We start from the raw sequence: 24929 nt of genomic DNA, 5'->3' as shown, positions 1-24929 counted from the left end.
GTTTACAACTGCAACATATTTTGGGTCCCAAAGAGATAAATTCAAGGAATGAGTGTATAATAGACTATCTTATGGAGGTTGTTGATAGAGAAAGTTTAATTTCTATTTTTGATTTGCTCTCATGGGAAGAGGGCAAAATGTCTGGGGTGAACTATGTCGCTAAGGTTTGATAGAAGATCTCCATATGTTTAGAAACATAATTGATTTGTATTTGAATGTTTTTCTTTATTTTTAATCAGGTGAAAATATCTGGAGTTTTGACTGAGAGCTTAAGAGTTTGTTACAAGATAAAGAATGTCAAAAAGGAGGCCTAGTCATCGAACCTGTCAAAGGAGATGGAGGAGTAGAGGTTAATCAACCTATCCCAAAAAGAAGGAAGATCGTCTTTAAAAAGAAGAAGACCGATCTTATTGATGTGGATGTTTCTGATTACTTATTGGAAAACGGAAAAGAAATTCTGCTAGAGGAGCTGACTACTTTCGTGAGTAATTAAGAAACAGTGCATGGTTTTGCCGATGGTGATGGATCCTCAGTTTGGGATAAGAATTTTACTTTCATGGTTGTTGCCGATGAGACGTTTCAGTCGTCATCGGACGTAACCTTAGTTAATGAGGTTGGGGATGTTGCTATTGATCAATATTTTCATGTGCGACTTTAGTACATGTATAAGGTAGATTACAATTTTTAGTTATCTAATAGAGGTGCTCTTTTGTAGGTGGTCAAATTCCGATTGGCGAGCATTGGTCGAAGTCGGGAGGTAAAGCATAAAAAATTATTAGAAAAGACTGATAAGCTGGCTAGTTTGAGAGAAGATTTGGATTTGAAGAATGATCTAATAGCTAAGATGAAAAAGAAGCTCTCGTAAAAGGAAGAGGAGCTGAAGTCAGTTAAAGCAATTATGAGAAAAAGTCAAAGTTGTTGAAGAAAAATGAGAATGACCTCTTGAATATGCAAAATCAAATGATTGATGTTACTGTGAAACTTAAAAATTTGGAGAATAATAGGCAAAGTGAAATATTAGATGTCTTTACTGAAGGATTTAAGCGGACGGTGATGCAGGTTAAGTTTCTTGTCTCTATCCAAGATTTGTCCTAGATGGATCTGGATAAAGTAGTCCATGAAAGATTGCTAGTAGATGATAATAAAACTGTCGAGGAAAAAGATGAAAACCTGGCAGATTAATGTATGATTTGTTGTTAGCATTTTGTTTTTATGCTTTTGTTATTTTGAAGACAATGATTGAGTTGTAAAAAGAAACTTTCGATCATCGATCTTATGATGATTTGGGTTCTATATTTGGCCAATTGTTTTGGCTCTATATGAATTGATAAAAAATTATATATACAATTGGCCAAATATGAATTGATAAAAAATTATATATATATATATATATATATATATATATATATATATATATATATATATATATATATATATATATATATATATAGTGTTGCTGATAGATAATATTTGATGATAGATAGGTTGGTGGTTTCATTGTCATTTTGAATGATCAATGAATTTGTTTTTTGAGTTTTATGAAATATGTCGAAATAGTTTTTTCGATGAATTTTGGGTAATCTTTATAAATAGTCACTTCAATTTTTGTGACCGTGTTATAATTGATAGGTAGCAATTTGGTAATTTGATATAGTAAAATATTGATTTGGATGTATTCCAAAAAATGTTATCACTACTGGATAAAGTTGTGATGTTTATTGACCATGTGATTAAAGGAATAATAGACTCAGATGACATATTGACATATTAGTCATAATTTGTATTTGATAGTCACATGTTGAATTTGATAGAGATCGGATAAGGAGATAATTCACATATAAATTGGCTTGTCCTGAGCCACAATAGATTGTTATTTGACTTTTGTTTACAAAGGTGCAGGTACGCATGCCATGTTAAAATCTCTATAAGTAAAACTCTCTTTGAATAAAATTTTGTGAGTAAAAAAAGAGTACAAGCCTATTCATGTCTTTTAACTATAATATTATTTTAAAGAGGAGATATCCAAGTATTAGATAAAATGATACTACTTAAAGATTGAATTTATATGCTCCATTTCTTAAGACTTCAACAACTCGAAATAGGCCCTCCTATTTGGCTACAAGCTTACCATGAAATGGAGGTCGTTTGGCTTGCTCAGTTTTCCTGAGTACTAGGTCAAAAGAAGCTAGCACGGAGAATTTTTGAAGATAGACTCCGAGCTCTTGCATGCGTACCGCAGATACCTTCGTGCGCCTCGACTAAGGCGAGATCTGCTTCCAATCTATTTAAACATTTCAATAGTGAATGAGTATAACCTCGTCTATATGGGTTATCATTTAATAATGTAAAGAAGGAAGCTTGTCGTTTAAATTTTTTCAAATTATCAATTCCAGACGAAATATTTCCAGTTTTCAGATACTGGATATAAGGCCATTGTAAAATCCAAGAAAAGTTATAAATAATTAATTATTAAATTAAATGTGAGTATATAGGATAAGAAATTAATAAATTATAAATTAAAATTTTTTCAGTAGAAAATTAAGTTAGAAAATAAAATTAAACGCAAAAAAATAGCTAATTGCAAAAAAGTGTTTACTATCGATAACAATGGCTGTATCAACTTAAATTTGTCCGATACTGTAAGTGAGAAAAATTAAATTATGAGTGAATAAATTAAGAAATTGAATTTTATAATTTAGAGAAGATGAAAGTAATTGGAATAGAAAATCGGGCACTTATTATAAAGGTTTTGGCCCATTAAGCCAAACGAACCAAAATGCGAACCGAACCCAAGTTGGACCCAAGGCCCAACATATATAAGCCCTAGTTATGAGCATTTCAGCTCATTAATCAAAGAGAAAGAGAGAGAGAGACGCTGAGATTAGAAGAAGAGAGAAGAGAAGGGTTTCACTATTCACCCTCGCTTTTGATTGTCCATTACTTTTGACGAGCTGTTTGCAACCATGCATCGCTCTCCCCATCCTCTTCGATTCTATCTAGGTATTGTGGTGAGTACCTCGAAGTCTTCTGTCTAATTTTGTTTTTTTCCTTTCAATTCGTGTGTTTGGTTTAGGTTTTAAGAAAGTCTTGTGATTTTGATTGTTTATGGGTGTTCTAGTATGAGTTATTGGTGAGTTCCATCCAAATTTTATGTGGGTTAAGGTAAGAAAGCTTAACTCCTTCATTATTTCCAATTTTATGTATGAATACCCTGGTATGAATGTTGAGATATATTGTTGTGACTAGATTATATGGAATATAGATTGTTTGGGCTGATTTTGGTGTGAAGCTGAACTTGATTAGCAAATTTGAGTGCTGAAATTTGAGTGGTGGAGCTTGAAGATTGAGCGAGTAAAGGCTTCAAAAGTTCAAACTGCCGACATTTAGGTACAGGTTTGAGTTTCGAATAGGCATTATTTAAAGTTATGTGAATGGTATTGATTGTATTTATGATTAGTTAGTTGTGGTTGAGAATTGAGGATTTGATTGTTGTTGAGTTTGGGTATAAATTATGATGAGAATGTGGTATGTTGAATGAGGTATAGTGAGTATGATGTATGTTGATGATGTATTTTAGCTTAGCTTTGAGTCTTGTAAATTTTGGATATGAATGTGATGTTGCGAAAAATTGAGCCTAAGGCCATAATGGGATGAGATATCTCTTATGAGGTAAGTCATAGTAAGTTGCATAATTACTAATATTTGATTTGATTGTGATTAATGAATATTAGTTTGATTGGGTTGAAACTTGTCTAATTTGATTCTTGAATAGATAAAGAGTGATTCAATGGTGATAGAAGTTAGAATTATTGTGTTGGCCTTGTTGATAAGGTATTGAATTGGGAGAAAATAGTGAATGTGTATTGAATATGCTTTAAAAAAGGGTTTTGGTATGGTTTTAGATTGAAAATTGGTAAAAATATATATATTTTGTAACATTTGGTAAAAATAATTTTTGACCAAATTCGGCGGGTCGTAACTCAGTTCTCGAAATTGGAAATTCAACAAAGTTAGACTTTTATGAAAATATATTCAATAATCTTTCCAACGGTTTAAAAAGTGAATTTTTTAGAAAAAAGTTATGAAAGTTTGAAATTTGGGCTGAAAAACTGATTCCTGCAGCATATCAGCTTTTTGAAATTTTGATATACATGCGTACGCGGAAACATCATGCATACGCGAGTATTGGGCACTACCCAACACCCTCGCGCACGTGAACATGGCATGCAGACACGAAAATGACCATTTTCACATCATGTGTATGCATGATATGTCATGCGTATGCGTATATTCTCTTCTGTTTTATACTCCCACGTACGCGGGAAGTGGTCTGTGTACGCGACCATCCAATTTCAACTGTCATGCATACGCGAGGGGTGGCATGCGAACGCAAGATCACCCTGTTTTGTAAAAATTATATTTTAAGTTTTTAACTATTTTTCGAGCCTTCCAAATTCCTGTAAGCTCTGTTGTGAGTCTAAAGCTAGTATAATAGAGGATAGAGGAGTTAGGAAAGAAGCCCAGTGAGTTGATATTGCAAAATAATAGTGAACAACTATAATTATGACTATGAATGAAGTAAAATATGATTTTGATGATAATTGATGATGATGTGAGTTTTACACTTAATAAGAAGAGTATTGGGTTCTAAATTATGGATTTATATTATTGGATATTGAATTGTGGATTGATATGGCATGGCTGAATAAAGAGAATGAGATGGAATTGAGAATGGTTGTGTGGTTGGTGGTCGTTTCCTGCTCATGTATTGATGAGAGATGTGATATTAAGGATTGGTGATTAACTATGAGAGGTATTAATGAGGATGAGTATGATATCCTGAGAATGAATAGAATGTGTACAGTGGTGAGAATATGATGAGGGTTCCTGGCCTGACAAGGATGGTGATATAATCTCGCTTGCTCAGTACGTAAACCATTCTGCAGAGATGGTGATTTTATCCCGCCTGTAGTGAGGACGGAGGTTTTATCCCGCTCACAGACTAAGAAGATTGTGTTTGGTAAGGAAGGAGGTGTGATCTCGCTTGCATATTGTTTTGGGAAGCAAAGATGGAGGTGCGATCCCGCTTGCATATTGTCCTATGTTTGGCAAGGATGGTGGTGTAATTCCACTTGCAGTTTAACTTGTGATTAAAACCTGAGCAAGGATGGTGTGAAATTCCGCTTGTTCGTGGTTCTCTCTCTGTTGATGTAGTGTGTCGGGCACTATATCCCATGAGTGTGTCGGACACTATATCCCAAGAGTGTGGCTGTCACTATATCCTAAGAGTGTGGGAGCACTATATACACCGAAAAGTGTGTCAGACATTATATTATTCCAAGAGTGTGGCAGACACTATCCCAAGAGTGTGGAAGTGAAACAAAGAGACGATATCTGGGTTAGCTACCGAATGTGTCGGGTTCTGACAATATAACTGATATGTGAGCTCATGGCCAGTAGGATAGGCATGTATCATTTGCATCTATATGACATTGTTTGAGTGTGTTTATTGTATATGTGGTTTGACTGTATGATTATTATTATTTAACTGATATCTGTCATAATTGCTGTAATTGAATTTGGTTGCGTTTGAATATCATTACTTGTATTTGCTGTTACTGATTAACTGTGAGACCATGTATATGGATGTTAAGATGAAATGGGGAGAACTTGAGATTTGATGAAAAGAGAAAGGGCGAGTGAAAACCTGAGATGTATGAGTGTAATTAGTTACACCTAGCATACCTTACTGTTTTCTGATTTAATATACTTCTAGGCTTGGATTTCTGTTTGTTGAAGTTTTACGATTGCCTAGAGGATTCGCGTAGTCTTTACATCGTCTCTGTTTTGGAACTGTTACCCTTACTGAGAACTTTGAAAAGGATGATATTCTCATCCGTTTCGGGAATTTCCACTTTACAGGTATTGGACGTGATGCATCTCGCTGAGCGTGCCAATTTCTCTCTGCGAAGCAAAGATTTCTTTTGGAATTTATATTTTGTACTTAGATTATATATATATATATATTCCCCACTTTTATATATTATGATTTGTATATCTCTTTTAGAGGTTGATTCTAGAGAAACAGAAATTGTGTTTATGTTTATACTTTTGGAATGTATTATATTAATTAGTCGGCCTTATCTTCGCATGTCAAAACTAATGTTGTTATGTATAACCTTTGAATTATATATATATATATATATATATATATATATATATATATATATATATATATATATATATATATATTTCTGTCGTTCTACTCATGTATATATCGTCGACTTTCGAACGAGATGCAATTTTAGATTATGTCTTCTTTTCACAGGCTCCTAATTAAGATATATTTCTTCAAATACTATGTACGCATTTTGTTTTTAGAGGTCGTAATACCTCTCCATTACTCGTAATACTATATTTCTTTAAGAATAATTGATTTACAATTGGTGAAAATTTATGAATTTAATAGTTAAAAATTATTAAATAATAATTTAATTAAATTCGTCAAATTATTTAATAATTTTCAACTATCAACCTCAAATGTACGTGTTGAATATTTACCTTTACCATTTGAGATGGTAGATCGATGATGGTAATAAGTAATAACAAGGAAAACAATTTGTAAGGAAATGTAAAAAAGTCAGGTTCAAAGGTCAAAACGAGAAAATGTGGTTACCGTTTGTCCAAGCCTAAAACCCAAATGCACTGCCTAAAAGTCTAAAACCCCCTTCTCCAAGTGCTCGCTGTGTGTGTGGAAGCAGAGCATAACTGTAACTCAATTTCGCTTCCGAAGAGGATCCCTCCCAATGAGAAGGTTCACGTGGTTTACGCCGGTAATCTCAACGAACCAAAACCATTACAAGTATAAAAATTACTGTTTCCTTTCTTCATTTCTTTTTCTTCCTTCACATTCTTGATTCTCCTCTTTTCTTTCTTCATTGCAGTATCGCCGCCGTTTGCTCTCTTTTGCGTTTTCAGAACCTGTCGTCCATAGAGGACACTGCTTCACCGAATTATTGCCTTTTCGCCAATCGCCGTTTCTCAGTCGAGGCACGTTCCGGTTCAATTTCATGAATTTCTGTCGAGTCTTTTTATTTTTATAAAATATATATATTGGTTCAGTAGTTATCGATTCCTTTTTACTGATTTATTTATTATTGAATTGAATGTGTCTATGTTCCAGCTTTGTTCAATCGCAGTAATGTCCCAAAATCGGAGGAGTTTCTGAGTTTGAGTAAACCATTGAGATATCGATATATTCATGCTGCAGGTTTTTATGATAAAGGATCACTATGTGTTTTATTTAGGAAAAGCTTAGATGAAGTTCCTTATATCCATTTTATTCGATTCTCAGATCAAACAAGACTACGTAGGTATTTTTCTTCAGTGAGTACACACTTTTAATTGATGGTCTCCGGAAATATAGTCACGTATCCCTTTTTTGTTGTGATTTGGAAACGCAATGGATGGATATAAGAAACTTAGTACAAGTTATGTTACTTTTTTTCTTCCCCTTTAGATCAATTATCTACGAGTTTTATTTGCAGATGTGTTCAGTTATTTATTTTCTCTTTTTATGCTTATGGCGTTCTTCCAGCATTTTCGACATCGGTTGAGCAGGATTATTATCAAGTTCTTGGCATTTCTGAGAACGCCACTCAGGATGAGATAAAGAAGGCCTTTCTGTTGGTGAGTGATTGCTAGGAATTCTTTGTTTTGCACGTATGGTTGTTGGTTGGTCAAGGCTATGCTTGTTAGATTAGATTAATGATGGATTCCAAAACAGCCACACTTGGGGAAGAAACATTTGCCATCTCACCGACGTTCTCTTTTATTTGCATTTTTGTGCATATTTGGCATTTGTCAAGCAGCTGTTTTATCATTTTCTTTGAATTTTGTAATTAGAGGTGATGCATGCGAAGAGGTACATCCATGATTACAAGTGTAAAACACAACAAGAGGAGAAATAGTTTTATATAGATGATAGTATGACAATTTGTTTTGTTAACTATAAACTATCTTCTATTTAGGAATTAGTCCAATGTCACAGCAGCTGATTTGGAATAAGATTAGTCATTTGTCTTCTTTTTTGTATTGCTCCTTTGTTTTAAAGAGATCACGTCTTCAATTCATAGCAATTATCATGTTTTAAATAGAAAAATGGGTTTAATCGATGTCTCAATTATCTTCATCAATTTTATATTGTACAGCTAATGTTTTTAGAGTTTGGAACATGCTAGAAGGCTAGCAGCAGTTTTCCTGAGTATTTTGGTTGAAATCTTGATATATCCTGTTATTATGCACCTTTGATATGAGAATATTTGGATTGAAGGGTCTTCTTTTACTAACACTGTTTTATGGCATACTTTCTCTGGTGTATGCAGCTTGCTAAAAAGTACCATCCAGATGCAAATAAGAATAATCCATCTGCAAAGAGGAAATTTCAAGATATAAGAGAAGCTTATGAGGTCCTTATCATGACTTTGTTTGTTTATTTCCCTGCGTGGTGGTTGTTTAAACTAATTAATCAGCAGAATGATATTTCACCTGCCGTTTTGTATGTGATATCAGACATTGAGAGATTCTAAAAAGAGGGCCCAATATGACAAGGTAGGTCTTTTTCTCTTCCTAAATGCTATTAACATTTAAGATTTTTTTTTTGTTTAGCTTTTTTGTAATTTTTTTCTTTTGTTTAGTTTCTGTAATTTATATAGCTTCCACTCCAATTTAGGAAGTTGAATTGACTAATACTTTACCATCATTTTATTCGATGAACCACCTTTTTCAGATGAAGATGCAAAGCCGTGGTTCACAGAACATAGAATATGACGACCACAATGATGATTTTGCAGAAAGGTTTCAAAATGCGAAAGAAAGGTTTCAAAATGGTTTTCACCATGAGTTTTCTTCTTCATTTCATACAGTATTCTCTGAGGTACTTTGGTTGCTCATACTTAATGTTGTTTTTATTTTCACCTATTTTGTTCATTTCATAAAATATTTTTCCAAGGAGGTTTCTCAGCATTCTTGATCATGACAGCTATTTGAAGAAGAAATCACTCATTCTTCATCAAGTATAGAGGTCAGCTTAACTCTGTTTCTGATCTATTGTTTGAAACAATTTCTACTTTTTCAAGCCTAACTTCTTTATAAATGTTTTGCTAATAGGTGGAGTTGTCCCTTACTTTCTCAGAAGCTGCAAGAGGGTGCACTAAACATGTGTCATTTGATGCATTCGTTCCATGTGATTATTGCGGTGAGTAAAATTACTATTTTCAGGGAATTAAGAAATCTAGGAGAAATTCATCTCTTCTGGAGTTCCACATTTGTCTTTTCTATATGTTATGTTGTGTTTGGAAATGGTATAATATTGCCTTTGAATGATCATTAGCTGCACAAGTAGTTTAGTGCAAAATCTAGTTTATCTAATTATAATAAAAATTTAAAATGAGCCCATGTTTTACTTTATTGAAGTTTTACAGTTTCCCATTTGTGTATGAGGCTTGCAAAAAGCTGCCTGATTAGTACAAGTGCTAATGCCATCCTGTTAGGCAGGAAACATTCATGATGAAATCTTGTGATGAATCCAATTTGTAAAAGATAAATCCTTGGCCTGGTGAAGTGAGCCAATATGTTTGTCGTACCCTGTGTGACATACGGTAATCCCATTTGATGCAATCATTTTCCTTTTATGTTAATCCAGATGGGAGAGGGTATCCACCACGTGCGAAGGCTAAAGTTTGTCCAACATGCCGGGGCTTAGGTCGAGTAAGTGCCCTGAAAGATCTATGATCTTTATTAATATGGGATATTTTTAAACAAGATTTGGCTCATGCATGAAACTATTTCTTTTTGTTGTATTGAAGTTATCAGTTATCACTTATCAGAACATTCTTTTATTCTTGATTGTAATGTTTTTTTCTGCCAGGTAACAATACCTCCATTTACATCAACATGCATTACCTGTAAAGGATCAGGTCGCGTCATTAAGGTGTTATCCTAATTCCACAGTCCATGCCAAAATAATCGTGTGAGGTTGGTTGCTTTGTGTAAACTTGTATTTTCTGTCCCTATTTTGTGCAGGATTTCTGTACGTCTTGTAGAGGATCTGGGGTGGTTGAAGGGATTAAAGAGGTTAAAGTTACAATACCAGCAGGTTTGATTTTAGTATTTGTGATGAGATTACCAAGAACTGCAGCTTTGCCCGGCATCATTATTGTTAAATTTAATGGAACATGGTTTGATGTTTGTCATTTTAGTTGCTTATTCTTATTTGAAACGGTCAATTAGAAAAATGAATTTGATCATTCTTCGTTGTACTTGCTCAAATTGAGGTGATACGGGATAGTATCCAATCTCTCTTAAAGTGGTAGTTATTATACACAGGTGTTTTTAGGAAATGAGATCTTCTCCATTCTGTAGATTTGCTTTAGCCTAATTTGGTCCCTCTTATACATGAGAATATTTCAATGAGATGCTTTATGCATGATGCAGATCTGACTTGCCTTACTTTGGTTCACCTTTTGCCATACTTTCATTTTATTTCATTCAAAGTCGAACTTTTTTTTCTGTTAGTCTTATTGAATTCTTAAATTAATGGTTAGGTGTGGATACTGGAGATACAATCCATGTGCCAGAGGCCGGGAATGCTGTTAAAAGTGGAGCTCGACCTGGGAGTTTATACATCAAAATCAAGGTAAAGATCCCCACCTTTTTCTTCTCTGTTTATTTATTCAGTGCAGATCTTAAAATGCATATAGATTGACACCAAATTATTCAGGGTCAGAGGGTCACGTTAGCAAGATCGACAAAAAGTCATCTTAAATATTTAGTGGTTATCTTTGGAGAACTAGAATATACATTTAATCCATATTTATAAATTAAAATAGATAATTAACAGAATTATTTCTACAGATTTGTTTCTTGACTGGCATATTTTGTCTAAGATTATATCTTGGATTAGAATGTTAAAGTTTGAATATTAAATTATCATTCCTCAATGAATATAAATGCATTATGCGAATGATAAGTTAGGTGAAGATTTCATTTAGAAAGTCGGAATTAACTAATATAATACCAACTAAATCGTGACAAACATTAACATATCAGTTGTTATCAATGAAAATCATCTGTATAAATAATCCACTATGGTTTGTGTGCTGGCCTGCTCAATTCAACTTATCTAGCTCTTCCCTGGGACCCCTAGGCAACTTGGCTAGTAGCTTAATTATGGACAGGTCAGTGCTACATCACAGAAGAAGAGCTACATTGTTCCTTGAGCATGTAATTATGGGTGTTCAATATTTTGGATTTGATACCTGTATAGCATGCATATTTTATCTTAATTGGCACTTGGACATCTATATTGTTCATGTGCATGGAGATATATGTTCTCCACCAATAATATAATTTTCTTCGTGGCCATGGTTAATTATTTTCTGTACTTCTTTTCTTATTAGAATGTCATCTTATCTCTGGTTGTTAGGTTGCCGAGGATTCAGTCTTTGCCAGGGATGGTGCAGATATCTATGTGGACTCTAATATTAGCTTTACGCAGGTGAGTCCTAAAATACTTTTTGTGGTTTCACATATGGACATCCATCTGGTACTTTTTATTTTCTATTTTAAAAGGCTGATAAGCCTTAAGATGATTAGCCTGAAGTTGCAGTAAATGGTGTTTCTTTCAAGACTGTTTATTAATCCTAGCTTCTTATAATATATAGTTCACTTTGGTTGAAAATAATGGTGTTCCTCTTATGTTATATACTTATATGAGAACCATTTGTTAAGGCTGTAGAATTCATTTTGCGTAGAAATGGATGTATATATTGAGACCAGATATTGAAAAAGGCATAGTAATACGTCTCATCTCCTTCAGCCTGAGGGAACAGATTTTCACTCATAAATATAAGAGGAATAACTTCAGTTATACTGAAGTTTATTCTCTCCCATGCTGTTGCTTGTAATGTTTTAGGAACATACCATTTGCATCTTAATTATTTGGGTGTTAACGCCCCCACTCTAATATATTCAGTTTATAGCAAAGTTTTAAACATTTTACAGGCTATTCTTGGTGGCAAAGTTGATGTGCCTACTCTATCTGGGAAGATGCAAGTAAAGGTAAGATACAATTTATTTTGATAGAAGAGTCTCATCATTGGGGAAGGAAGGTTTAGGGAAGGACATGGAGATGATGCCTGATCTTTTAAGGTCAGGGCATGGCATAGGCTTCAGCAAGGGTGCATAAGGATATTTAATACTCCTTAATGAAAGTTCATGAATTGAACTTGACATGAACCCTTGATCAGCTCAGCTCTATCTGATCTTCCTTTTTAAGACAACCTTTGCAGTATTCATTTTGTGTTTCACAGGACCCAAAGATTAAACCGTTTCTCCTCCCCTGTTTTCTTCCAGTACAACAATAAATTTAACAAAGTGCTACGGAAGGCATACTGCTGTTATTACATGCAAAACTTCACTCTCTAGTTTTGTTGTTTTGATTCCATATGTGAAATCCATGAAACTTCTGACACCACAATTATGGGGGAAAAAAAATTGAAGTTATGTACCCATTAAGAAATGGGTTAACTTTTACCTAGGAGGACAGTGGTTCAGAATAGTTTGACCTGCTAACAAGAAGCATAATTATGTTAGGGTGAAACGCTACTAATAATTAATAGACTCTTCTAGACTTTTACTCAGCAGGTCATGCATGGGTCTTGCATAAACTGGTTGCATTGTGTAAAAACTCTACTGGAAATGATGACAATGCAGGTCTGATATTTTAGTCTAATATTTTGAGCTTTAAAAATAGTTACCAAGATATATATATATATACATACATATATATATATATATATATATATATATATATATATATATATATATATATTGTGCAAATTGAAACATTTTATTTCTTGAAAGTCTTTGTGCTTAATGGTGTCACAAACGTGGCTTGTTTTATGCCATCATCTCCCTCTCATAAATTCAAGTCTTCACATCATTTGCATGGGCATATTTTTCAACACTGCTTGTTTTGTACCTACTTGGTCTAATAGTGTTATTCTGTTCCCATCAGATACCCAAGGGTGTTCAACCAGGGCAGCTACTAGTATTACGAGGAAAAGGTTAAATGAACGGTTCCCCATTTCATATACAGTTTTGGATAAGTTTGTTGTCTTTTTTCTCATGGTTCTAGAATTGCTTCTTTACCATACTTGTTGATGCAGGACTACCAAAGCATGGTTATCTTGTACATCATGGGGATCAGTATGTGCGTTTTCGTATTAACTTCCCCACGTAAGTTCCCGTACTATTTAAATTTTTTTTTTTTTGTTGAGTTCATATACCTTAGAAACTTTCAGGAATTTGTTATTTATCATGTAAAGTAGCAGTAAAATGCTCCTGCTATAATGTTATTTTCCCCACTCTATTTCTTTATTGATGCTAGTTGATATTATAATATCATGGAAAATGGGTTATATAGTTGTTTGCTGTCTTTTTCCTGCCCTTTACATCAGTGAATTTTTTTGGGGAAAAAATGAAGGATAAAAAATCAAGGGTCGGTGCCACTTAATCTGATCTGTTCATTAAAACCAGTTGATGAGTACCCAAGGAAAGTGGGGAGCCACATCCTCAGAAGCTAGTTGTTATAGAGAAGGAGCAAGCATGGGGAGAGGGGGGTAGGGGGCATACTACTTGATGGAGCACTTTGGGAATCACATACTCCGATAGGTCTCTATTAATACACCACCCTATATTGTCTCACATCCTAATGGTTGCACTTTGCAGTACGTTACTCACAACATCTTACTCAGCTTTTTGCTAGTCAGAACCCTCTGCAAGGAGCCCACTTTGTGTGCCAACCACAAGCTCTGATACAGTTGTGAAAATTGAACAGAATTATTCAGTTGTCAGAAAGAGATCTCATATTTGGGTTTTCTTTTTTTTTTTTTTTAAATCAAAAAACATGCATTATTATCAAAGTTGTTTCCAGATGATATTTTTTATTCCTTAATTAGTTAGTATACACAAGTGCTTTTACGTTTTTCTTTTTGTTCATATTTATAAATAAAATAAGCGCCAGCTTGCCAAGTAATAGTTACTTTTGCCTGCTCATAAATTACTTACGATCCACTCTTTCTTGTTTTAGTAAAATTAATGAACGACAACGTGCTATACTTGAAGAACTAGCAGAGGAGGAAATAAAGCAGGAAAACCACTCAACATTTGAAGGAAACTGGTATGCCTTTGTCTTAGTACTGGTAGTTCTAGTTGCTTTATGTCCAAAGTAAGGCTTGATGGTTGCTTGACTGTGCATGTTGTAGAAAATACTGAGATAGAATGCTTTGAAGTAGAAGTTAAACTAATGTACTTCTAGAGATTTTACAAAAAGGAAAAATATAAAGGCACTGTTTCATGAACTCTTATCTATGATCATTTAGAGAAAATAAAGGATGAGGGATAAGGGATATTGGTTTAGTATCTATACCTACCACAGTAACTGCTTACAAATACTTTATCTTGAGTATGATTGATTTGATCGTAGGTACAGCAGTTAGCGCTTTATTGGATTGGTTGATATCCTCATTATTTGCATACTTGCTTGATTTGCTTAGATTAGCTTTTTCTATTATAGAGCTGTATTCTTGAGTAACATCTGATTGTAATTTAGATCCAACATGGATAACAGGCTTTACCAGCAGCTATGTACTGGTTGAACTTACAGGTGGAAGCAAATTATTGAACACTTGAACAGTCCAAATATTATGGTAGAACTATCTGTGCTGATCCTAATCCTCGTCCTCATGCACAAATTGTTGAGCTGAGAGCTTGTTCCGACATCATTTCCTTGGACTTGCCAAAGACAAATCCATGGATTTGTTTTATTCTTCAACCTTGTAAAGTAGAAGGTAATGAATTTACCATTCAGGCACATAAACTATCTGGTACGTTCTAGCTATCCTCGTTCACTTTCATTTGTCTTATGTGCATGTATTGATGGAGAGAATTTTTGTGCCATCACAAGATATTTCATCTGTTTTTATAGAACTTTTTAAATGCTATTTTAGATCAGACTAAAGTTCTTCATGAGATTGATGTTAAAAATAAGATAGCTAGTTCCACCCCCCCCCCCCCCCCCCCCGGCCCCCAACAAAAGAAAAAAATAAAATCAAATGATGTTTTAGTTCCTTCTGTTTGCAGTTAATTGTTGGTAACAATTGAATATCAAAATGGGTGCATTAATATATTGGTCCAAGCACTCCTTATTGAGTCGGGCATTGGCCTCGAAACTATGCTTATTGCTCACTTTTGTTCCGTTGTGGCAGATATGATATAGTGAAGCAAGGAGTGGGTGCTCAGATTACTGAAAATAAAGTTGTAGTTGTACGAAGCTATTTCTTGGCGCCAGTTCCTTTTTCAATACTTATGAAAATTTCACGAGGACCCTTCTGATTAATTCTTAGGCCATCATCATGGTATTCAGAACAGAGATGGGAACATGTTGTGTATCATTTTTTCTTCTCTTATTCTTTCAATATTTTAAATTTGGTGCGATAATCTTGTAACTATTCCCAAGTGTTGCCTTCTTCAATCCATTGTTATACTTCAAATGATATAACCACAAATTACATTCTTTTGATAGGCTAATTGCAATTAATCAAGTTTTCCAAAATATAATTCCTCTATCCTTTCCTTTTTCTGTCGGTTCAGAAATTTGATGTCTATGTATCAATATAGGATGAACTGTATATTAATTCTTTGATTCAAATATATACCAAATTAAATTCAGATGTACTTTTCCAAAGAAGTATTATAAACTAGAATTTTTTACTACTAAGTACATTCAATGATAAAGATGATCTAAGGATGATAATGGACCGCCATTGTTGAAAAGATAAGGATGGATATTCGTTCGTTGTTTTAGTCAAGATCATGGGCCCTAGGGCGACCTGCTATATTGACAATTGAAGCAGAAGCAACCTAAGATGGTGAAATCATAACAATGACTTTGACTTGTCAATCATGGAATAAGAGAGAGAGGGGGACACTGAGCTTGCTCTGTATTGAGGCGGTGATTTTTGTTCCTCTTCCATTCTTGTTTGATCTCTCCATAGAAGTAGGACGCGAAGCCCCACAGAGAAAGTACCAGAGCAACCCCCTTCTCTGCTTCAAAATTCTCCTTGTACAAGATCACAGCCAACACTTCAGTAACAGGCAGAAACACGGCAATTATAATCCCAGACAACAATGACGACGCACAGAAGATAACCCCTATTGCTCCCAAGAAGAAAAATTGCCACATCATAGCACTCCACACTAACACATAATAGTACTTTGTTTCTCCAAGCTCATAATCTCTAGCTTCTCGTGGAATCACCTGCAAAACGAAACGCCCAAAATTGTCTTAAACATAACAAATTGAGAAAATCATAGAAGGCAAAATTATACGACTAACATTGCAGCTAACATTCAACAGACGGAAAAGAATATTCGAAATTCTTAAAAATAAGAATATTCGAAATCCAAACTTAAAACTCATCATAAATGAGGTAAGGTTTATACCAAATTTGTTTGACGACCTACTATAATATTGGTTGAAATTGACGGAAATAGCGTTTCTCTAACCTTATTCATTACTAACAAGGGATTGGAAAAGATTTTAGAGAAAGCATTAAATAAACCACAGGAGCATGCATGCAAGTATTTCTTAAAATGTATATAATTCTTGGGGTAATAAAGTGGTAGCAGACCTTAAAGTCGTTATTTATTATCATCCCAATAGTGCAGAAAAAAGTGGCAAAGAAGCACATAACGAACTGAATCTCCATGACCAAAGAATAAGTGATATGTTGCTTGGTCTTCTTGTAAACCAACTCCACAAGAGGCAAAACAAACCCGTATAATGCAGCCGCGGCTACAATCATAAGAAAACCAACTATGTACTTCCCAGTGGACTCACCGTGAGGACGGTCCCCACTGGACCGTAGCGCCAAAACCACAGCGGCAATGGTCAACAAAACTATGGAGTTCACCGAATAAGCCGTGAACTTCTGCTTCACCAATAGGAAAGCGAAGACGGCAGTGAAAGAGAGGTGGGAGGCCTGAATAAGAGAAAAAGTGGACACTGGAAGAAGAGATACACCGTAGGCATAGAGGTAGTCGTCGAGGCCGGTGAGGATGCCTACTATAGCGGAGGCAAGAAACAGATAAAGCTCCATAGAGATAAGCTTTGGTTTTTCAGAGTTGGTTGTTTTGTTGCATCTTTGATGTATATAGGAAATGGAAAGGGGAATGAGCATGACAGGGAAGCCGGCGGTTTCGAGGAAACTAGAGAGCCAGATGCGTTTTCCGCCGTGTATGAAGTAGAGGCGCATAACGAGTGGGCCGCCGGAGGTGCCTAAGCCCAGAAATATGGAGTTTGTAATGAGACCAAAAATTTTAGTTGTCTTCATGGTGGATGACTGGTTTGGTTGTTCTTCCCTTCCATCAGTTTCAACCATCGCTCTTGATAGCTAGGAAACTTTGTCTTGCTTTTTCTCTTTTTGTTGGACTATTGCTCTTCTCTCCTTGTAGTTTTTAGCATATGGAATTAACCAACTAACTGAAGCGAAAGGCAAGCTATGCTCAAAAGAACATAAAGACAAACTATTTAAGACGTAGATATGTGTGGCTCATAGTCATAGGTGAGAGATTTTTGCATAGGTGAAGGTCCAGAGATGGAGCGAAAATGACCAAACCACGTTGTTTTGACCAAAATACATTGTGGACTAACTTCATACATGAAGTGACAGTGAGAATGAAAGTTAATTTTAGAGCAACTCCAGCGACGTGAATTTGCAGAGTACTGCTCCTTGTGCATGGAACGATCCTTAGTTTATTTATTTATTTATTTATTTTTTTACTGTATTATTCTATCGGACAAGTTAAAAACATATTTAAGCGAATTAATAAACTAACTTTAGAAGAAATTAGAACATTTGGTTAATGAAGTCTAAAGAACCAAAATCCATTGCTTGCTTATCTTAAGAGTAAACATTTAACTCAATTTTGTCTATTTTTATGACGATTAAGATAATTTTTGTCCAAAAATAAAAGACACTTTGACTATTAATTTTTTTATTTTAGAATAATATAATTTCTCAGTTAAAAAATTCAATAAATAATAACTGAAATTAAATTTGTGAGGGATTTTATTTGTAATTTGTTGAGATTTTAAATTTTAAAATTTTTTTTAATAAAAAGACTAATTACACCACTATTTTTCATCCTCATCATCATTATAATTTCTACTTTTACTATTTCTATTGTGCAAGTATATTTTATTATCATCATTCTTTTCTCAACTATTATTAACACCAACACCAATATTATTAACATTACTTTTCTCTTCTTCATTTTTTATTCCATGTTATTTTTTTCTCTTTAAAAAATTTTTGTACTGTAATTACTTGTTCTCCATATAATATTGCTTCTAATAATGCTTTTTCTCCACTTAACCACCATTAATAAATAAAAATTTCAAATTATAAATGAAACTCCAAAAAATTAATTTTTGTTACTACTTCACATATTTTTTAACAAAGAGATCGTATTGTCTCAAAATAAAAAGGTTTAGGATCGAAGTCTCTCTTTTTATTAGACAAGAATCGTCTTGTTTTTTGTAAAAATAGATAAAGACCGAATTAAGTCTTTACTCTTTCATTAATAATAGGATAAAAGGAAAAGTATAGGAACCAAGTGTCTAACCAGTCAAGAATTGAACAACTTAATTAATAATTATTATTTAAATTATTTTTCAAATTCAAAATTTGATTAATTAACATTAATGGTATTTTAAAATCAAAACTTACCCTAATTTATTTTTACTTCCACTCACCATTCACCACACAAAACCACAAATCCTAATCCCTCTCCCCAATGCCCCATGTTGTCGCGATTTCGTTGTGCCGCCATAGCGCTGCCACTGCACCTCCTCGCGCGTCATCCCCAGTCGTCCTTGCATCCTTTTCAGCTACCTCATTTGTCGTTCGCGCAGGAAAGACAACCACTATCGCACTTCTGCTTCACCCTCCACTCACACTCACCTTGCTCACTCGATGCATCCTTGTCGCTCGCGACTCCCCATCGCTCACCATTTGCACCCCACGGCTCTCCATCTGTCGTGACACAGCCACCACCAGGCCCTCATTCGCGACTTCTACAAGATCCTGCGCTACAGTAGTCAGACCTGGCTTGCTTCCCCCCAGAAACATGGATCCTCTTCAACAAAAAATTCACTACAGCAAACAAAGAGATCTTTACAATTGATCTCATTTCTAAAGAAAATGTCGGGTTTCAGATATTCCCAGGGACAAAAACATGGCTAAGAGTCTTAGGAAGCTTTCTTTCTGAACAAGACATACTTTTTGGGTTTGATGCTTATTATCGGACACAAGAAATTTTCATATGGCCAGATGGATTAAAGTACAAGAAAAACTTCTTGCCATTCGTCACTACTACTAGTGTCTTTGAAATCAGCAAGGCCCCTTTAGAATATGAAGATGTTCAAAAAAGATTGTTGAAAACTTGCTGTGATAGCCATGACAAGTTCGTCCACCCGGCTTATGGACTTATAGAGGATGTCTTAATGAAGGTTGAAGGCCTTTACATCCCTGCTGACTTCATAATCCTAGACACTGGGAAGGATGAAGATGAATCCATCATCCTTGGAAGACCTTTCCTAGCCACATCAAATGCTGTAATTGATGTGGACAGAGGAGAGTTAGTCCTTCAATTGAATGAGGACTACCTTTTGTGTAAGGCTCAAGGATCTTCCTCTGTAAACATGGAGAAGAAGCATGAAAGGCTTCATCCAATTCTCTCCATACAGAGTCAAGCAGAGCCCCCACACTCAAACTCTAAGTTTGGTGTTGGGAGGCCACAACCATGCTCTGAATAATTGTGAAGCTCTGAAAAGAGCTCAAGCTATTGACATTAAAGAAGCACTTATTGGGACGTTGATGAGCGGATAATTTATACGCTTTTTGGCATGTTTTTAGGTAGTTTTTAGTAGGATCTAGCTATTTTTAGGGATGTTTTCATTAGTTTTTATGCTAAATTCACATTTCTGGACTTTACTATGAGTTTGTGTGTGTTTTTCTATGATTTCAAGTAATTTCTGGCTGAAATTGAGGGACCTGAGCAAAACTCTGATAAGAAGGCTGACAAAGGACTGCTGATGCTGTTGGATTTTGACCTCCCTGCACTCGAAATGGAATTTCTGGATCTATAGAATCCCAAATGGCACGCTCTCAACGGAGTTAGAAATTAGACATCCAGAGCTTTCCAGCAATATGTAATAGTCCATACTTTATTCGTAATTAGAGGACACAAACTGGCGCTCAACGCCAGTTCCATGTTGCATTCTGGAGTCAAACACCAGAAACACGTCACGAACCAGAGTTGAACGCCAAAAACACGTTACAACTTGACGTTCAACTCCAAAAGAAGCCTCTGCACATGTAAAGCTCAAGCTCAGCCCAAGCACACATCAAGTGGGCCCCAGAAGTGGATTTCTGCATCAATTACTTATTTCTGTAAATCCTAGTAGCTAGTCTAGTATAAATAGGACATTTTATTATTGTATTAGACATCCTGGATTGTATTTTTGATCCTGTGATCACGTTTTGGGGGCTGGCCATTCGGCCATGCCTGGACCACCATCACTTATGTATTTTCAGCGGTGGAGTTTCTACACACCATAGATTAAGGGTGTGGAGCTCTGCTGTACCTCGAGTTTTAATGCAATTACTACTATTTTCTATTCAATTCAGTTTATTCCTATTCTAAGATATTCATTGCACTTCAACATGATGAATGTGATGATCCATGACACTCATCATCATTCTCACCTATGAACGTGTGACTGACAACCACTTTCGTTCTACCTTAGACCGAGCGCATATCTCTTGGATTCCTTGATCAGAATCTTCGTGGTATAAGCTAGAATTGATAGCGGCATTCATGAGAATCCGAAAAGTCTAAACCTTGTCTGTGGTATTCCGAGTAGGATTCAGGGATTGAATGACTGTGACGAGCTTCAAACTCGCGATTGTTGGGCGTGATGACAAGCGCAAAAGAATCAATGGATTGTATTCCGACATGATCGAGAACCGACAGATGATTAGCCGTGCTGTGACAGAGCATTTGGACCATTTTCACTGAGAGGATGGGATGTAGCCATTGACAACGGTGATGCCCTACATACAGCTTGCCATGAAAAGGAGTAAGAAGGATTGGATGAAGGCAGTAGGAAAGCAGAGATTCAGAAGGAGCACAACATCTTCATACGCCTATCTGAAATTCCCATTAATGATTTACATAAGTATTTATATCTTTATTTTCTGTTTATTTATTATTATTATTCGAAAACTCCATAACCAATTATTATCCGCTTAACTGAGATTTACAAGATGACCATAGCTTGCTTCATACCAACAATCTCCGTGGGATCGACCCTTACTCACGTAAGGTTTATTACTTGGACGACCCGGTGCACTTACTGGTTAGTTGTGCAAGGTTGTGAAGAAAGTGCTGAGTTATAAACGCGCATACCAAGTTGAATGTCATTATTAGAGATCACAATTTCGTGCACCAAGTTTTTGGCGCCGTTGCCGAGGATTGTTCGAGTTTGGACAACTGACGGTTCATCTTGTTGCTCAGATTAGGTAATTTTCTTTTTGTTTTGTTTTCAAAAATTTTTCAAAAAATTTATCCGTATTTTTGAAAAAAAAATTTAATTAAAAATAAATCACTCTATGGCTTCAGAATTTTTAAAAATGGATTCTAGAGTTTCATGAAGCATATTAAATCCTAACTTGTAAAGCCATATCCAAATCCTTTTGGAATGAGACTTCAACTAATCACCTCAATACATGTAATGCCATTCTAAAACTGGCTGGCTATTAAGCCATGTCCAACCCCTGGATTGGAACTTTAGGCTAACATTGAAAGATTAGTGGAATTCTTCTTAAAAATTTTGAATTTCTTATTTTCTTTTTCCTATATGTTTTTCGAAAAATATAAAATAAAATCCAAAAAAATTATAAAATCATAAAAATAAAAAATATTTTGTGTTTCTTGTTTGAGTCTAGAGTCAATTTTTAAGTTTGGTGTCAATTGCATATTTTAAAAACCTTTGCATTTTTCGAAAATTCATGCATAGTGTTCTTCATGATCTTTAAGTTGTTCTTGGTAAGTCTTCTTGTTTGATCTTTAAAGTTTCTTGTTTTGTATTATATGATATTTTTCATGTGCATTTTTGCATTCATAGTGTCTTGCATGTTTTCTTTGCATAAAAATTTTTTCAAAAATATGTTCTTGATGTTCATCATGATCTTCAAAGTGTTCTTGGTGTTCATCTTGATATTCATAGTGTTCTTGCATGCATCATGAGCTTTGATTCATAATTTTCATGTTGTGAGTCATTTTTGTTGTTTTTCTCTCTCATCATTAAAAATTTAAAAATAAAAAATATATCTTTTCCTTTTTTCTCTCAAAATTTCAAAAATTTGAATTGATTTAGTCAAAATTTTTTTAAAAAAAAATTAGTTGTTTCTTGTAAGTCAAGTCAAATTTTCAATTTTAAAAATCTTATCTTTTCAAAACTTTTTCAAAAATCAAATCTTTTTCATTTTTCTTATCAATTTTCAAAAATTTTTTAAATATTTTTCAAAAATCTTTTTCTTAATTTTATATTTATTTTCGAAAATTATGCTAACAAGTAATATGATTGATTCAAAAATTTGAAGTTTGTTATTTTCTTGTTAAAAAAGGTTCAATCTTTAAATTCTAGAATCATATCTTTTAGTTTCTTGTTAGTCAACTAATCAATTTTAATTTTAAAAATTAAATCTTTTTAGTCATATCTTTTTTATCATATCTTTTAAAATTATATCTTTTTCAAAAATTTGATTTCAAAAAAATCTTTTCTAACTTCTTATCTTTTCAAAATTAACTTTCAAATCTTTTTCAACTAACAAATTGACTTTTTGTTTATTTCTTATCTTTTTCAAAATCACCTAACAACTTTTCTCTCTCCAATTTTGAAGATCTATTAATTTAATAAATGAGATCTATTAATCTTCATCCAATGAAGATCTATTATATATATATATATATATATATATATATATATATATATATATATATATATATATATATATATAATTTAATAAATGAAATCTATTAATCTTCATCCAATGAAGATCATTATATATATATATATGATCTTTCCAAATTATAATGTCCTTTTTAATAATCCTATAACCAAGAACAATTTAGATTAAATTATAAAAGATTTATCTCTCAATATTATGATCACTATCACAATGATAAATCTCTAAATTTAATAAAGGACCTTATTATATTAACATTTTAATATAATAACAATAACAAATTATTTGACACATGAGTGATTGGATTGTAATCATACTATTTATTCCCAATAATTTTTGGTTTCTAAAGAGAAAAGTTCTCTCCCCTCTCTAAATTTGTGGTAGATTTAGCTAGTTTCTTGTCAATTTTTCTCTAGTTTTCGATTTTAATCTTGTTGAATTTAGTTTTTGCTTATATTTTCTTGTTCTACTACTCTCTTTTGGTTTGAATCTTTTCCTAGTTTTTATTTGAGCACTTTAATTGATGAACATGTTTAAATGTTAATTTTAATTAATATAATTTGATGTTTTATACTTTATTCTTGTTTACTTGAGATGTTATTATTGATTTCTTGAATTGGGTAGTTGTAGTTTTTAGTAATTGTTGTAATTTATGATGTTCTATGTTTATGCCTTTCACATGTTTGATGAAATGTCTCATTTAGTTGTGGAGTAAATTTTTATTCTTGTCTTGGATTGAGAACTTGGGTGATCTTCAGTATTGTCCAATTTAATTAGTAATTAAAGGATGTTAATTAATCTTGTTTCCACTAATGCTAACCTTTTACGAAGTTTAATTAGTAAATTAGTTAAGACTTATAGATTAGGGTTAATTAAACTTAATTGACTTTTCTCAATTTATAGAGGTTGACGAATTGAATTTGCTCTTAGTAATTATCATGTTTGTGGGTTAGTAACAAGGATAGTGATTCTTGATCCTCAACCCTAGCCAAAACTTTTTAAAGCTTGATTTCATTCTCTTTTCCAAGTTAATTGCCTTAATTACTTTCAATTAATTTCTCTTGTCATTTAATTATTGCTTGCTCTTTTAATTTTTTGTTATTCAATTTTCGTTAATTATGATCAAAATTTTGATTTTTCCATAGCCAATTTCAATGTACTACATTATGATTCTAAGGGAGAACAATCCAAAATTAAAACATTCGGTTATTATTTTAAATTGTGACATATTTTAAACTAAATTTTGATAGTGTTAATTTGATTTAGAATTATTTACAACAAACTTGAGTCTTTTAATCTTGAAATTTTCTAGACCCATAGCTAGCACTCATTAAGATTTTTGGCACCGTTACATTTTTTAGTCAATAAATTGGGTTCTATCAACTCTTCCATACTTCAACCATTGCACGTATGTCCTCATGTAATTAGGAACATTTATGGATCTAATCATATCTGCAGATCTACAGTACTTATCCGCATTTGATCTGCAAATTAAAGATATGATCCGTTCCGCAAAATGATCGAATCGAATAGGATCTGATCCACACTCTAATAGGATCGGATCGCAAATATTACGTCTATATCTGTAGATCCGATTCGCAGATTTGTACATTAATAAATAAATAAATAAATAATATATACACATTAGTATCACAAATTAGAGAGAACCATAATTTCATCCCTTTCAGTGTTGGCATTGTGCCCTTAGTTCCCAGTTCTCACCCATACTCAGTCAATGCAATCACGCACTCCCTCTTCTCTGAGACCTCA

At 33.8% G+C, this 24929-nt stretch overlaps 2 protein-coding genes across 5 annotated transcripts; one reads left to right on the top strand and one right to left on the bottom strand.

The window, feature by feature from the left end:
* Nucleotides 1–6665: 6665 nt before the first annotated feature.
* Nucleotides 6666–15681, top strand: LOC112703235 (chaperone protein dnaJ 1, mitochondrial). 4 transcript variants are annotated; one of them, XM_072199514.1, is made up of 21 exons: nucleotides 6672–6833; nucleotides 6945–7050; nucleotides 7184–7270; nucleotides 7598–7689; nucleotides 8385–8468; nucleotides 8572–8610; nucleotides 8789–8935; nucleotides 9041–9082; nucleotides 9169–9256; nucleotides 9704–9768; nucleotides 9929–9991; nucleotides 10084–10156; nucleotides 10605–10696; nucleotides 11486–11557; nucleotides 12064–12120; nucleotides 12691–12774; nucleotides 13079–13127; nucleotides 13230–13299; nucleotides 14153–14242; nucleotides 14729–14912; nucleotides 15330–15681. In XM_072199514.1, the coding sequence occupies exons 1-20, from the start codon at nucleotides 6807–6809 to the stop codon at nucleotides 14826–14828; spliced, it is 1527 nt and encodes a 508-aa protein (XP_072055615.1). In that variant the 5' UTR covers nucleotides 6672–6806; the 3' UTR covers nucleotides 14829–14912; nucleotides 15330–15681. The 4 variants fall into 4 exon arrangements, with proteins under 4 accessions (XP_025610376.1, XP_025610379.1, XP_072055615.1 ...); XM_072199515.1 differs by having other exon boundaries at nucleotides 14693–14912; XM_025754591.3 differs by lacking the exon at nucleotides 12691–12774 and having other exon boundaries at nucleotides 6666–6833.
* A 43-nt stretch (nucleotides 15682–15724) lies between these two features.
* Nucleotides 15725–17783, bottom strand: LOC112703236 (purine permease 1). Its single transcript, XM_025754596.3, has 2 exons — nucleotides 16755–17783; nucleotides 15725–16381 (listed from the first exon to the last, which is right to left on the bottom strand). Exons 1-2 carry the CDS (start codon nucleotides 17502–17504, stop codon nucleotides 16025–16027), a joined length of 1107 nt encoding a protein of 368 aa, XP_025610381.1. The 5' UTR covers nucleotides 17505–17783; the 3' UTR covers nucleotides 15725–16024.
* Between the last annotated feature and the right edge of the window lie 7146 nt (nucleotides 17784–24929).

Source organism: Arachis hypogaea, chromosome 7 (genome assembly GCF_003086295.3).
Source record: "Arachis hypogaea cultivar Tifrunner chromosome 7, arahy.Tifrunner.gnm2.J5K5, whole genome shotgun sequence".
In the NCBI taxonomy this organism is placed as follows: Eukaryota; Viridiplantae; Streptophyta; class Magnoliopsida; order Fabales; family Fabaceae; genus Arachis; species Arachis hypogaea.
This window is presented reverse-complemented; position numbering and strand designations above follow the sequence as displayed.